At 37.9% G+C, this 13,253-nt stretch overlaps 4 protein-coding genes across 4 annotated transcripts; all 4 read right to left on the bottom strand.

The window, feature by feature from the left end:
* Positions 1-797: 797 nt before the first annotated feature.
* Positions 798-4,921, bottom strand: LOC120016770. Its single transcript, XM_038869685.1, has one exon. It carries the CDS (start codon positions 2,169-2,171, stop codon positions 1,086-1,088), a length of 1,086 nt encoding a protein of 361 aa, XP_038725613.1. The 5' UTR covers positions 2,172-4,921; the 3' UTR covers positions 798-1,085.
* Positions 4,922-5,089: 168 nt separating this feature from the next.
* LOC120016769 (protein CANDIDATE G-PROTEIN COUPLED RECEPTOR 7-like) lies at positions 5,090-6,761 on the bottom strand. Its single transcript, XM_038869684.1, has one exon. It carries the CDS (start codon positions 6,686-6,688, stop codon positions 5,372-5,374), a length of 1,317 nt encoding a protein of 438 aa, XP_038725612.1. The 5' UTR covers positions 6,689-6,761; the 3' UTR covers positions 5,090-5,371.
* A 282-nt stretch (positions 6,762-7,043) lies between these two features.
* On the bottom strand, positions 7,044-9,690 carry LOC120016771 (beta-carotene isomerase D27, chloroplastic-like). The gene is made up of 7 exons (XM_038869686.1): positions 9,671-9,690; positions 9,109-9,543; positions 8,919-9,011; positions 7,896-7,957; positions 7,596-7,702; positions 7,412-7,507; positions 7,044-7,333 (listed from the first exon to the last, which is right to left on the bottom strand). The coding sequence occupies exons 2-7, from the start codon at positions 9,493-9,495 to the stop codon at positions 7,284-7,286; spliced, it is 795 nt and encodes a 264-aa protein (XP_038725614.1). The 5' UTR covers positions 9,496-9,543; positions 9,671-9,690; the 3' UTR covers positions 7,044-7,283.
* Positions 9,691-11,095: 1,405 nt separating this feature from the next.
* Positions 11,096-12,833, bottom strand: LOC120017298 (GDSL esterase/lipase At5g41890). Its single transcript, XM_038870479.1, has 5 exons — positions 12,584-12,833; positions 12,100-12,233; positions 11,767-12,009; positions 11,427-11,685; positions 11,096-11,334 (listed from the first exon to the last, which is right to left on the bottom strand). The coding sequence occupies exons 1-5, from the start codon at positions 12,831-12,833 to the stop codon at positions 11,096-11,098; spliced, it is 1,125 nt and encodes a 374-aa protein (XP_038726407.1).
* Positions 12,834-13,253: the final 420 nt, after the last annotated feature.

A 13,253-nucleotide genomic window follows, 5' to 3' on the forward strand; every position in this document is an offset into this window, starting at 1 on the left:
ATTTAGCCACTGAGATTTCCGTTAGATTAATGCATTAATGGGTGGATTTCAATCAAAATACTTGAATCAGACAAAGTAAGATGTCATCTTTTGGTTGATAACAACACTAGCAGCTGCTACTAGTTACCTCATGAAGATATTTCAACTGTTTTATTCCACTTTTTTTTCATAATACCAATTAGTCAAAAGCAATATAAAGTCAAGTGAATCACTTTCATAAATATTTTGAATTGTTATAGAACTTTATGATGCCAACACCAACACTACTGACTCATAAGGGTATTCAATGCACCAAAGCTACTTGGATGGTGCTTTAAACTTAAAATCTGCAATAGCAGAGGCTTGTAGTTTAATGTAATCAAAGGGTGATCTTGATAGAATTGTATTGTCTTTCATGGTGAGCAGGGGATAGACTCTGAACAATATGATTAATAGCTTATCATTAATGGGTGCTTCTAATTTCAAAAGCTGAATTCTTCATATTACATGTAAATACTTTTACTGTCAATTAGCAAAATATCATCCTTAATTCAGGTTTTTGACATTTTTCTAAGAAGTCTGCTGCATTTGAGAGAGATTTATTATTTATATACATCTGGATCTGTCCTTTTATTATTGTTTAGTTTCCAACATTAATTTTTTCTATAAATGTCTAGTAAGTCAACGATCCATCTTGTGCAATAAAAGGAAAGCATGTGAAGCAGTACAGGTTCTTTCTTCACAGATCCAAAGATTAGCCTTTTAACAGATCATAAAATACACTTTTCTACTGCTTCTATATAGCAAACTTGCTCAGATCCAAAACAACACTTTCTCTATCTTTCTTTTCATGATTTGAAAGCCTACAACATCCATCAAGAATTCGAGACAATACTATTGAAAACCAAGCTCAGTATAAATCTTAATCATCACACTTTCAACAATTACAAAACAAAAAAAAACACAGTAACCCACAAACCTATTTACTCTTACAAGGATACTTAATATAACCAACAAAATTTCAGCCAAAAAAAATGAACAATGACAACAAATCAAAGCCAAATTAATCATCAAAAGAGAAGTAGATACTAGACCAAGTGAATTCTTCACCCAATGATCAGGTTGTTGGATCTAGTGGGTCTTTTTTGTTTGAGTAGAATCCTCAATTGAGCCTTTTGACACTCCAGCTTTGAGCCCCAATGTCTACTACTACTACTAGTCTTTGATCCAATTGCTCTAACCACTCTAGGAAATTCAACAAACCCTTTAATCCCTCTCTTTATGTGAGGATTCTCTGGTTCTGGTGATGCTCTTCTCTGAATTGCTGCAGATAACGCAACGCTACTGCTAATGTTATCATATGATTTTTCAGCTAAAACTAACCTTGCGAGATTTCCTGGAAGACTATTAGCAGGAATTGCAGTTCTAGGCACTCTGTTGTCTATTCCTTGATTCATCTTCTCTGTTTCTGGTGATGCTTTGCTTTGAACAAGTTTTGATGCTTTGGCACTGCTAAGATCATCAACACAATAGTTTTCAGCTAAAACAAACCTCTTAAACTTTCCTGGAACCTTAAAATCTTCTTCTTCATTCATCTGCTCAAGTTTGGAATTGAAAGTATCAAGTTCTCTCCGTTGTTTGGAAATCTCCAATTCTTGTATTTTCTCTTCCAAGAAAACCTTGGCCTCTGAAAGCTTCATTTGAACTCTCTCTTCTCTCAACACTTCAGCCACTCTTAACATCTTTCTTTCTTCCTCAATTTCCCTCTTCATGCAATCAATCTCTGCTTTATCTGATGTAATTTCTCTGGCAAGCTCTTGACATACTTTCTCCAATGCTTCTCTTGCTCTTCTCTCCTCTATAAGATCTTTAGCCAGTCTTTTGTTCAAAGACTCCAATTTTTTACGTGCTTTTCTTTCATATTCAAGCTTTGCCTTCAATTCCAGGATCTGTGCTCGAGATATGTCAACCTCAGATGTCTCCATTACAGGCTTGAAGAGAGTCGGATCCCACAAAGAAGACCCAGTTTCTTGACAATGATATTGATGCTTCAATTTATGATGATGATGGTGATGAGGTTGTGAATAATAAAATGGATTCTCGTACAATTTCCAGGTTGGGAAAGTGGGATTCTCAGAGCTACTACTAGTAGTACTGATCATCATCATCATCACCTCCTCCTCCTCCTCCATATCTTCTTGTTCTGCTTCTTCTTCTTTTCTATTTTATCATTTCATTGATGCCTTTGCCTTTTCTTTTGGTGCTTCCTTTTCTCTTTTTCTAATCTGTCAAAGAAAGCAATGGGGGTTGTAGGACCATTGATCCGCGAATGAAGTTCGCCTTGCAGATGTGGATTGATAAAGATTAAATACATCACATGCTCCTCCATCTTATTTAATTTTGATCGGTCTACATTTCAGTCTATTACTCCCTCTCTCTGCAAGTGAGTTCACTCCTCCACTAGTTACACATTGTCCACTTTGAGTCAGCTCATACTAACCCGCACAACTTTGTCTTCTTAAGCTCAATAGTCATTACCAGCACATGCACTAAGCATTTTGAAATGTGGGACAAAATACATAGCCCTATCGCCACCATGGGGATGTAGGTCAAGAAACTTAGTCTCGTCACCACTCAATAACTCACAAAGCTTGACATTGCAGAGAATTGATTAAATTTCATCTTTTTCTACATGAGACATCACAACCGACCATTCTTAAATACTGATAAAAGGATGAGTTGTATTGTGGATTTGTTGGTTTTACTTTGACAAGATTCCAGAGGACAAAAAACACGATTGTAGATCATCGGGCCTCCGCACAACCAAAGCCGAGTATCCTTACAGAAAATCAAGTCATTGAAAAGTTAAAAGAGAAAAGACACTCTAGGCTGAAGTGGAGGGGTCCTGTCCTACAATAACCTATTCTACGGGCCTTCACCACGACTATCTCCAATCATGGTCTTCAGTTCTATTCTCAATTCTACCATCATGCGTGTTTTTAGTTTTTACCTTGCTAGAAAATAAATACTAAATAAGCAAAGATAAAACACCAATTGGGCCACAACTCACAAAGGCCAAAGCCATTCCAGAGACTTGCCTTAACAGGGGAATCATTTATGAATCATTTATTTATGGTACGAGTACGAGTTGGCCCCTGCCCAGCTTTAACACCAGAACCAGATGCAGCTTCGTATTTAAGTAAAGTAATTCAGACTCCTCGAACCACCTATGACACAATATGTGGACCAAGCCACAGGAAAATCAAGACCCACATAGGGCCTGGTGTCGAAACTTGTCTATCCGTTTGAGCAAATGCCTTACAAGTCAAGAAATTGGTCGCTGCAAAACCTCTGGCAACAAGCAACGTATGTCACAATGGGTCTCTATTTTCACAAGCGTTATGCTCCACCGAACTTCTATTTACTTATAAAATCATCAAGCATCTGTTCCTATTCTAGTTTCTGGATATCAAGACATCTAAATTTATTCTGTTTACACTAGTTTGTATTGCAGCGCAAGTAGTAAAAGAAACTCAGCCCCAAACCAGTTCCAATCAAACAACTCGTCCAAGCAAATGAAAAATAAACACATCGAAACCACGTTCTCTCTGGACTTTGTTATATTGATACTACCATTCACTGAGTAATTGCTCATTCGCAAAAGCTTGTGTCGTAAACAAGGAATAAAAGTTGAAATAATAAGATTCATATTATATAATGTCCAAACAAGAAGATTGAAAAGGTCACAACTTAGGAGTTCACATGCAGTGAAGTCACAACAAAATGGAACCGGACTACACGATACATCAGCTTGATAAAATATTAGAAGATCCCTAGGCCAACCTAACATCACAAAACCAACAAATAGCACTTGCTAAAAACTTATAAATCTGGCCATATCATGCATTGTCATTCAATTAAAAAAAGAAGTTTCAGAGAACAATAATCATAAATCAGCAGTCAAGCTGGACCAAGTCCATAAGTATGCCACTGGTACAATCCGGTATAAAGTCTAAATCAAACCTTGAATTTGTCATACAAGACGACTATGAAGGCATCCCCAAAACTAACATATATTTGAAAACAAGCATCTCCATTGAAAAGTAAAAAAACCACGATATATTTGGAAGGAAATGCGCAAAACAATGTCCAGCGGTGACCAGAGGCGTTCAAAAAAGATTCTCTTAATGATAGCTTCCTTAAAGCTAGGTTTGCTTTAATTGACGAAAACCTCAACCATGTTGATCGAATATAGCTTACAGGCAAATTGGTAAAAGCAAGAACATAAAAAGAGAAAGGAAATTAAGTTTTCAACATGTTAATATTGGAAATCCACACAAGCACCGCATATGTCAGAGATGAATGCAGAAGACACCGCACATATTTTTAGTTAAATATAAAAAAGCCAGATTCTTATTTATTATTATCAAGGCTTAAGCTAGCTGCTAGTAATATCATTAGAACAAACTGAACATTTGTTTCCTTCAAAATACATGAGTTGCCCATTCAGCTTTGCATTATCCCCAAGGAACAATCAGCCAAGTGTCTATAACACAAGAATAGGGCAGCCATTTTCTTGTCATCCTTTTAAACAAATTTCTTACATTAAAATTGAAAATACCATTTGCACAACTACACAACAGGGACGTGAGAAGGAGAAGAGGAAACATAAATAAATGATAAGAAAAGAATTTCATATTTGCTGAATGAGAATATATCAATTCTGAAAATGTGACATCAAACACAGTACACGCTCATAACTTAAATGACTCATCAATCAAGGATGAAAAGCACACGAAAAAAAGACATATAATTGATCACTTCAAAGGCGATATAACAACATGTTATTCATGAATCAAGATAGTAACAAACTGATTTTTCACATTCAATAAGGACGCACAATAAAGGCATCAGACATAGCTGAAATTCAAAAAAATCCCAGCATATTATTCACTCAAATTAAACAAACAACCATAAGTAACAACTAACAACACAGAATTCTGCTCCTCAACACATATAGCTCACAAGGTAACAAACCAAGTGTTGCATGGGCTTTGCTTAAGGATATTAATCTTCACAAAGGAACAGACATAAAAAAAAATTTTCCCAATGCTTCAAATTCGACATATTATTAGGACTTAATTCATTCCCAAGAGAGAAAAAGACATGGATTCAGTAATTTCATGAGCCGATATCCAACCCACAGACAATATGAAAGTCCCTAACAGTATCACAAAGTGAATATTCAACAACAAGCACACAGTAATTCATGGAACACGACAACACGTATGCCTAAAAGACTGAAATTTAACAAAATCAACCATTTGTAACTATCAGGTTTCTACCTTGAGTTTTCTGAATTCGATAACTGCACCAACTTCTTTGACATGAATCACAATTCAAACTCATCTTCAAGCTTCAATTGTTCTGCTGCTGCCTCTTCCTCCTCATCGTCAATCACAAAGTACGGGTTGTGGGCCTCCGGCTTAAACTTGTACCCTGTGAACACATAGAAGGCAAGGGTAGCCAATTCCCCAGCTACCACACTAGTCCAAAGGTACTTATAAGAGGTAATAGTCTCCAGTGCATAGACAACAACCCTCGTGAAGTAAATGTAACAAATCACCACTATGTAATACTGCCTAAACAATGTCAACTTCATCAAGTTCACGGCAGCTTTTCCATCTGTCCTGGCAGCCTCGCGGAGGTTCTTGATAGACCAAACAATAGGGAACAAAACAGCACAGCAACAGACCACATCTACAAGCAAGAACACCTGCTTCCATGTAATCCAGTCCTGCCCAAACGGCCCAGTCTCGTCAATCACGACCTGCGCAATATTAGCCACCACCTGGAGTGGAATCACAATCATCAACACCTTCTTTTCCTTGTCCTGCAAGTACGGCTTCAAGAACGACCATCCAGTACCGATCAACACAATAAGAGTGAACAACGTAGTTCCCTTCAGAAAGCTGAATATGTAAAACAACACATCCCAACCATGAGCGCTCCCAGTCCGCTTAATATACGACTTATCTTCAGCCTCGCAAATGAGATTCAGCGCCTTCAACAACACCACGGCTAGCATAAAGAAATGAATCCTAAAAACAGTGAGCCGCTTCTTGTACAAAACGTAAATCCATAGCCCAGCAAGACCACAATAAACCAAAGACAACAAGAAGTAAACCCTAGGTAGTACTGTTTTGCCGGCTGAGAGATAATCCCGGCGGCCGTTCTTGCCCTCAAGGTTGTACATGGCCGATTTCACATCCATCGAGACCTTCAATTCAGTGAGGCAATTTGCGAACACGAGCGTGAACTGGTCGGCATCGGTCATGGAATAAACCGTGGTAAAGGTCACTTGGTCCTTCTTCAAGGAATTAAAGGTGTAAACACTCTTGATTAGGTCAGATTGTAAAGCGCAGGCGATCTCTCCGTCCTCTAGCTGCTGGAGCACGTGGAGCCATGAGTCACGGGTGCAGAGAAAGAACCCGAGCTTTGAGCGATCGAGATCTGGGTTCGGGTTCGAGAGGGATATCTGGGAGACATTGAGCTCGATACGTCCAGTGTGAGTGAAACCAAACTCATCGAAGGGAATTATGGGGCGTTCGTCGGATCGGATCTCCGTGGACCGTATCTCCGCGATGGAAACAGAGCACAGTATCAAAACGCAGAGAGAGAAGAGGAGAGAACGAAAAGAGAGAGCCATATTGATCTGAAACAATTGATCTCTCTCTCAGATCTTACGAAGAAGATGAATAAGCCTCGTCTCTGATATCTCTACCGACTATTTCTAATTCATTGATTTATTTAGATATAAAATTAGGATGTGAATTGACAGTTTTGGGCACAGATATTGTTATAATTGTAATAATACCATTGAAGACCTTTTCTGCCGTTTGGACCGAATGGTATTTACAACATTGGAGGGAAGCTTAGACAGAAAGCAATGCCACAACTCACAATTTGCTTCTGGTTTAGTTTGGTGAACTAGAGTAGAGAACAAATGTACTTTTGGGCTCAAAAGTGTAGTTTCAAAAGGCATAAAATTTCCCCACAGCACCATATCAGACAAGGAGGAAATATGCATATGATTTTTACATGACAAGATGAGAATAAAATCAATATGAATCATGAATGTATTGATACTATTACTGACCAAGTAATACACAGTGTTCCAAGCTAATATATATACATCTTAGTTTACATGTATGAGGGTGGTATATATGAGTACCAATGAACTTGATAGCAGTACTTGTTTGAGTTTACTTCTTTCTGCCATCATCCCAACTGTGAAAATCATCTCAAGCTTGTAATTTAGGACAAACGCTAGCTCTGGGAGTCGCCATGGAACCTTTGAATGAACAGTAGTAGTACTCAGAAATCAGGAAACTATACTTTGTTAACATATTTGAGAGTCCCCAAAACTTACAAATATCAGGAAAACAAGGCTGTTGAGACACTGGGTCCTCTTCAAATTGTGGTGGAACTTGGCCATACACCATTTCGCAACTCATGTCTTCAAAATCTGAAAGACCGGGATTTTTATTAGTGTTTCAGTCACGAATCAAAGGTTCTGGGGACACACAATAATTAACTAAGCGAAGCATACATACTAGGGTTCATGGTTAAAGGAAGTCCAAACTCATTGGTGAAGAAATCCTGAGTAGGTATCTTGCACATATTCACACACATTCCCACACAGCCACTGTTCTCCAGGTACCTTTGATAAGAACAGAATCGTTGTAGCAAGTATAATTAGCATATGGAGTCTACTTTGCAAATGAAAATTTATCATTTGTCAGTTTTCCATTGTCTTTCAAGACTGAACTTGCTGTTCCCAGTTTGTTTAAGCAGAACAGAAGCATTTTCTCTGATACATCTGCTATGAAGATTGAACTAGAAGTGGTTACTACCTGCACTTCTTTATGTGAACTCCACTTCTTTGCTTCACCCCATCTACCTCCACTTCCACGACCTAATGGATTCTCATAAAATTATAACATGACAGCAATTCGTCAGACAAAGCAGAAAATATAAGTTTCAGATTGCAATTTACGGATAAGTTGGGAGATGCACACAACGAATATATACAAAGGGAAAAAGGACTGGATCCCATATTGCTTCACAAGGAAATGGTCTAACAAACTGAACAAAATTTTGTCTTATGTTGAAGTTGAAAGGCCTAACATAACATAGTATTGGCTTAGGGGCTATACAGACCAAAAACATGGTAATGGTATAAACAAGAGCTCGTGGATTTGCATGGTCTGCTAACGACAAGTAAAGAGTCATTTATTGAATCCTCTGATAGGGTTACGATACTTATGCTTCCATTTCTTAATACCCTTCTAGCGTATCTGAAGACTCAAAAAGTTTCGAGTTTCAACGGCTGCATTCCCCTACCATGGCTTCAGTACACTCACCTTCTGGGAGCAACTGATTAATATTCAATATGAAGGGTTTACTGATTCAATTAAAAAAATTACAGCCATGACATTGGCTACAATATCAACCTATCATAGATTTTGATTACCCATTCAATGGTCTCACAAGTTTTTAATCTTCGAATAGTCCGGAGATAGTGCATTAACCCCCTATTGACCAATTCAAAGCTTATGAAATCTCTTACACAAAAAAGAGTATCCAATATGAATTTGATTTTTCAAATACTGTATGGTCTATCAAGACGATAAATAGTGGGTTAGAACATAAATGCGAAAATTGCACCATCGATTTAAATTCACTCTAGAAGTCATCAATAGCCATGATATTGGCTACAATTCAGTAAACCCTTCATTTTGAATATTAATCAGTTATTCCTAGAAACAGGTCTAACATAGCTTTTCCTGCAAGAGAAAATTAAGGTACACCTTTGCAACAATGCACAGAAGACTAAAATGATATAGGAGCAAAATAACAATTCAGTATTCTTTTACCTCAGAAGGACCAACCAACCAATGGAATAAAGGTACTGTCAATGCAGCATTGAACTCAGCAGCCCACCTTGTTGGTGGAAATAGTTTCCTGAACTGCATAAAGAAATAAAAATATGATCAATTCCCTCTAATTGTTAGTCAGGTTCACCAACTGATCACAGACACTAAAAATTCAAGATCAAACTTCCACCTGAGCAGGCGCACCAGGAGGGAGCATTGAGAGAAGCACCTCTCGAACCACCTCCTGTTGCTGCATTCTAGACCTTCCCTTCATGACACTCTTAGACACATCAACAAACACTTCATAGTCATAATCAAAAAACCCCTTCTCCTTCTCCTTAGTTTCCGCTCCAGATGGTCCAAACTTCTCCATTTTCCTAGCAAACAAAGTCATGAATGCCTTCTCGAAAAACCCATCATTGTATTTGGTTTTCTGTCCCATTGGAGCTGGCTCTCCTGACGGCTCTGCTATTCCACATCTGATATTACTCTTCTGGGTGATGCTGCATCTGTTGAATGTAAGACGTTGAGGAGTTCTCAAGTGGATTGCTTGAAGACTTGGAGTTAGAACTCCCATGAATGCGCTATAATTCTTCTCTTTACATCAAAACGATTCAATTTTTCCCTGATATTTCAACAAGAACAAATTCAGAACAAGAGTGCCTATCAACCACAAGGAGGAGATTATGGTTGGTAATATTAGGCTTTTCTTTTTTCAGATAGAATTTTTTGTAGCCATACGAAGTAATTACCGGGAAAAGGAGATTGATTTCATCCATTTGATTCAATGGGTGACAGACCCAAAACAAATTGGACTGTTTGAGGAACACAAGCTCTAGAAGCTTTTGCAGTTGTGACAGTTAAGAATGGAGTGACACGTGTGGATATAGTTGGCAGGATGTGAGGCTAAGCTGATGCCACGTTTGTACTGTAAAACCCAATTTGACTAGGCTTCCGGCTTCCCATAAAGTGGCCCAAGACATTGGGCCTCACCTTTTGGGTTATAGCTGGACTGGGTTTTCTGTGTAGGCCGTTCTAAGACCACAATTCAACAAGTTTTCAAAAATGGGCCAAATGGACGCAGCTCCGTTTCCCATTTGAGTCGTGACCCATTACACCCAATGGACCTTTTGATAGCAAAAGCCCAAATGGGCCCATCACAAGTCTTCTACAGTTGGCACAACACATTAACTGAGAGAAATAAATATGAGTACTGAATAGTAATTGAAGAGCAAGAGGACCACACAAGAAGGAAAAATATGGACAGCATATGAAAAATATGGGTCCAAATACTATGGTATTTGTGCTTCATATCAATATATATGACATATAACATTCATGAACTTGGATTTGGTTTATGGGCTATTGGGCTTGCCATTAATTTGTGTCACTAATGAAGTCCATTCACGGGTGAACTGGTGCTAGCTGCCCTCTCTCTCTGAATTTATTTGTACATGGTGTGTTATGAACATGTGTAGGTGGCAGTTAAAAATGAGAATGAAAGTTCTTGCAGATAACGAAGATCAAGGTCAACTCCAATTTTTTATAAACACTAAATGGGCGGCCTATACTATGTCTATATATATATATATTTCGGCCAGGTTTCTGCATATAATGAATGGAGCAAAGACAATGGGGGAATAAGAAACTTCAAATAACTGTCTCACAACTATATACAGAGACAGAGTTGACCTTGCTGATCTGATAAATGCTGGAACAGACTCTAATGATTTATGCGATCTCTCCAATTAAGTTGTGTCATCCCAGGCTACTTCAAGCCTTCAAGGGGTTAATGTGGAGGTTGGTGAATGGTGGCAGTGTTTGGGTTGGACCTTGGGGAGTGGAAACTGGAAACAGGAGAGCCACAACAACCGTATATGTGGTCCAAGGTCGGTGGGTGGGTGTGGCTGTGATTGGTTGTAGCGGCCTTGTTTTGGGATTGTTGTCTGTTGATGAAGATAGACTGTGATTGGGATGGGCGGCTCGGTCATCAATTATTCTTTTTGAAAAATAAACATATTTGTTTGATTTTTTAATGTCACGTCCCCATCTGAGTGACTATATATTAGATAACTACGTCAAACATTCAGTAATTAGATTATAACGACATGTCTTGAATTTTAGATCATCGAGTTGAAACGGGTCAAATTCAATTAACCTCTAAATTACGAGTAACTTTAGGACTTGTAATTGTAGAGCTCACGAATGTTGATTGGGAAGGTTACACTTGGATCCCCATCTAGCAATTCCTTTGCAATGAAGAGATTAGCAGCCTCAGTTGGGTGAAATGCATCCCAAAACACATACTTAGATCGATCTTCACAAGCTGTAGAGCTTGTGTTCCCATTACTACCTTTCAAGCATAGAAAAAATGGGAAGTACCCCCCACAACATGGCTTGTATGCATTCTCAAATCCTGTCAAAAAAAACATAAAATGAATGAGCATATTACCATGAAGAAATGAAATTAACTTAGTTAATTAATTGTTAGTAGCCAATACTAATTACCGTATTGATCATAGTTTAGTACGATCCTTAGGAAAATATCGTAGGGATTAGCGTAAACCAATACGGCTTCCGGTCCCAATTCTTGATTTAATCCTTGAAGAGTCTCGTTTAATTTCTTGTTATAACCACGGATTAATTCGTTAATCTCGACCGAGCAATCTCCAGTTGATACTAGGTTTAGTGCACGAACTATTGGTATGCAACCAAGTGGTCCAATCCCAACTACAACAAACTTTCTTGCTCCTAAATCATGGAGTCTCTGCACATAATTAACAACAATAACAAGCCTTAATTAAGGATAAACATGTAACTAAGTACGAGATAATTAATTTTCAGTTACCTTAAGTTGTACGGTCAAGTTGGATACCATGAAATCTTGGAACATACTAGGAGAAACCTTGTCATGCCCAAAAAATGGTATTAATGGTTGGACATAGTTCAATATATCATTGGACCCAATTGTTAGAGAGAAAATTGCCTTCTTTAAGAACTCTTTTGTGCCATTCTCTCCCATTATTTTTACCATATAAGCTCTGGTTTGCTCAAAATAATTCACTTGATGCCTTAAAGAGACTCTTCCAATCTGTATATGAAACAATTTCACATTTATCTAGAAGCAATTATAAGTATTATTACATGAGAAAAAAAAAATTAGTTTTAAGACAGCACTTACAAACAAGAAGCCAGTTTGGTCCAAAATTCCTGAAGCTCCAGAAGCATAATTAATGCCGGTGAGAAGTGAATTAGCTTGAGTAGCGTTTGGTGCAAGAAATGGTGGTGGAAATGATTTGGCTCCGAGTGCTTGTCCTGATTAATTAAGCCATAGCAGGTCAGAAATTTTAAAAAAAAAAAAGGTAAGAAATTTAGGCCATTTCTTGTGAATTCCAAAATAATTTTGGCATTAATCATGGTAGTTTGGTCATATAAGCTACAAGAAATGTCGGTTACCACTAGCCGGCCAGATTTCTTACTGTGTGTTGCAGGACCAATTACTTTGAAATTAATTTCACATATATACAACACAATTAAATTTCACTAATGGGTTTATGAAAAATTTTAAAATTAGCTTGTTGGGTCCAGGTGAATTCATTACATACATACATACATGCAAACGTCCATATTTTGATTTTTTTAAAAGAAATGGTGGGATTACCTACCTAGAATGTCCGAGATGGTGCGGCCGTTGGTGAATCTACCGGTGGGACGGCCACCGGAAGGCTTGAAATCAATGCCATAAGGAGGTGAATCAGCCTTTGAAAAAGTGAAGATATAGTCATTGTTTCCGGCATCAGCCAAAGAGTCTCCAAACAGGAATGAAGTGAAAGCAAGACAAGGCAGGATTAATTGTAAGAAATAGACCACGACCACTATTGACGTAGAAATTCCCAAATTCATTAGTTTGTCCATTCCACTTGAATCTAGCTAATTCTGGCAACATTAATTGACGATTGATTAAATAATTAAGGAGGAAGAATTGCTGATTCAATTCTTTTACCAAACCATGACGCGCATGGTGCCTGCTGCAGACAAGGGGCAGGTGACATGTTTGAACTGATCAATATGGAAATTGTCAATTACATGTCATATTGTGAGACGTAGTAGTAGTACTGTAGTACTAAAAATTTGAATTTCAAGACAAAAGAACAGTTACAAGAATTAATAATATATATATATATAGATAGAATTATAGACACAGTACGGCTTATTCTCCAATGCTGACCAATGTTTACTGATTTTACACACTAAGAGTGACACCCATTAAGTGAAGTTTGACATGACAGGTAGGGCTCACTGCTTTGAGTTCCACATGTTTCAAATCAACGGTGA

Source organism: Tripterygium wilfordii, chromosome 15, assembly GCF_013401445.1.
Source record: "Tripterygium wilfordii isolate XIE 37 chromosome 15, ASM1340144v1, whole genome shotgun sequence".
Classification (NCBI taxonomy): domain Eukaryota; kingdom Viridiplantae; phylum Streptophyta; class Magnoliopsida; order Celastrales; family Celastraceae; genus Tripterygium; species Tripterygium wilfordii.

Bases quoted from the DNA above. Each gene is read 5' to 3' on its own strand.
- LOC120017298 (XM_038870479.1), bottom strand. From the start codon at position 12,833: ATGGACAAACTAATGAATTTGGGAATTTCTACGTCAATAGTGGTCGTG. The intron at 11,686-11,766 runs GTAACTGAAAAT...AATTATGTGCAG, and splicing joins ACTTGACCGTACAACTTAAG to AGACTCCATGATTTAGGAGC. The intron at 11,335-11,426 runs GTAATTAGTATT...TTTTTTTGACAG, and splicing joins ACTAAACTATGATCAATACG to GATTTGAGAATGCATACAAG.
- LOC120016771 (XM_038869686.1), bottom strand. From the start codon at position 9,495: ATGGGAGTTCTAACTCCAAGTCTTCAAGCAATCCACTTGAGAACTCCT. The intron at 7,958-8,918 runs GTAAAAGAATAC...AGAATCCATTAG, and splicing joins GGTTGGTTGGTCCTTCTGAG to GTCGTGGAAGTGGAGGTAGA. The intron at 7,703-7,895 runs GTAGTAACCACT...TTCTTATCAAAG, and splicing joins GTTCACATAAAGAAGTGCAG to GTACCTGGAGAACAGTGGCT.
- LOC120016770 (XM_038869685.1), bottom strand. From the start codon at position 2,171: ATGGAGGAGGAGGAGGAGGTGATGATGATGATGATCAGTACTACTAGT.
- LOC120016769 (XM_038869684.1), bottom strand. From the start codon at position 6,688: ATGGCTCTCTCTTTTCGTTCTCTCCTCTTCTCTCTCTGCGTTTTGATA.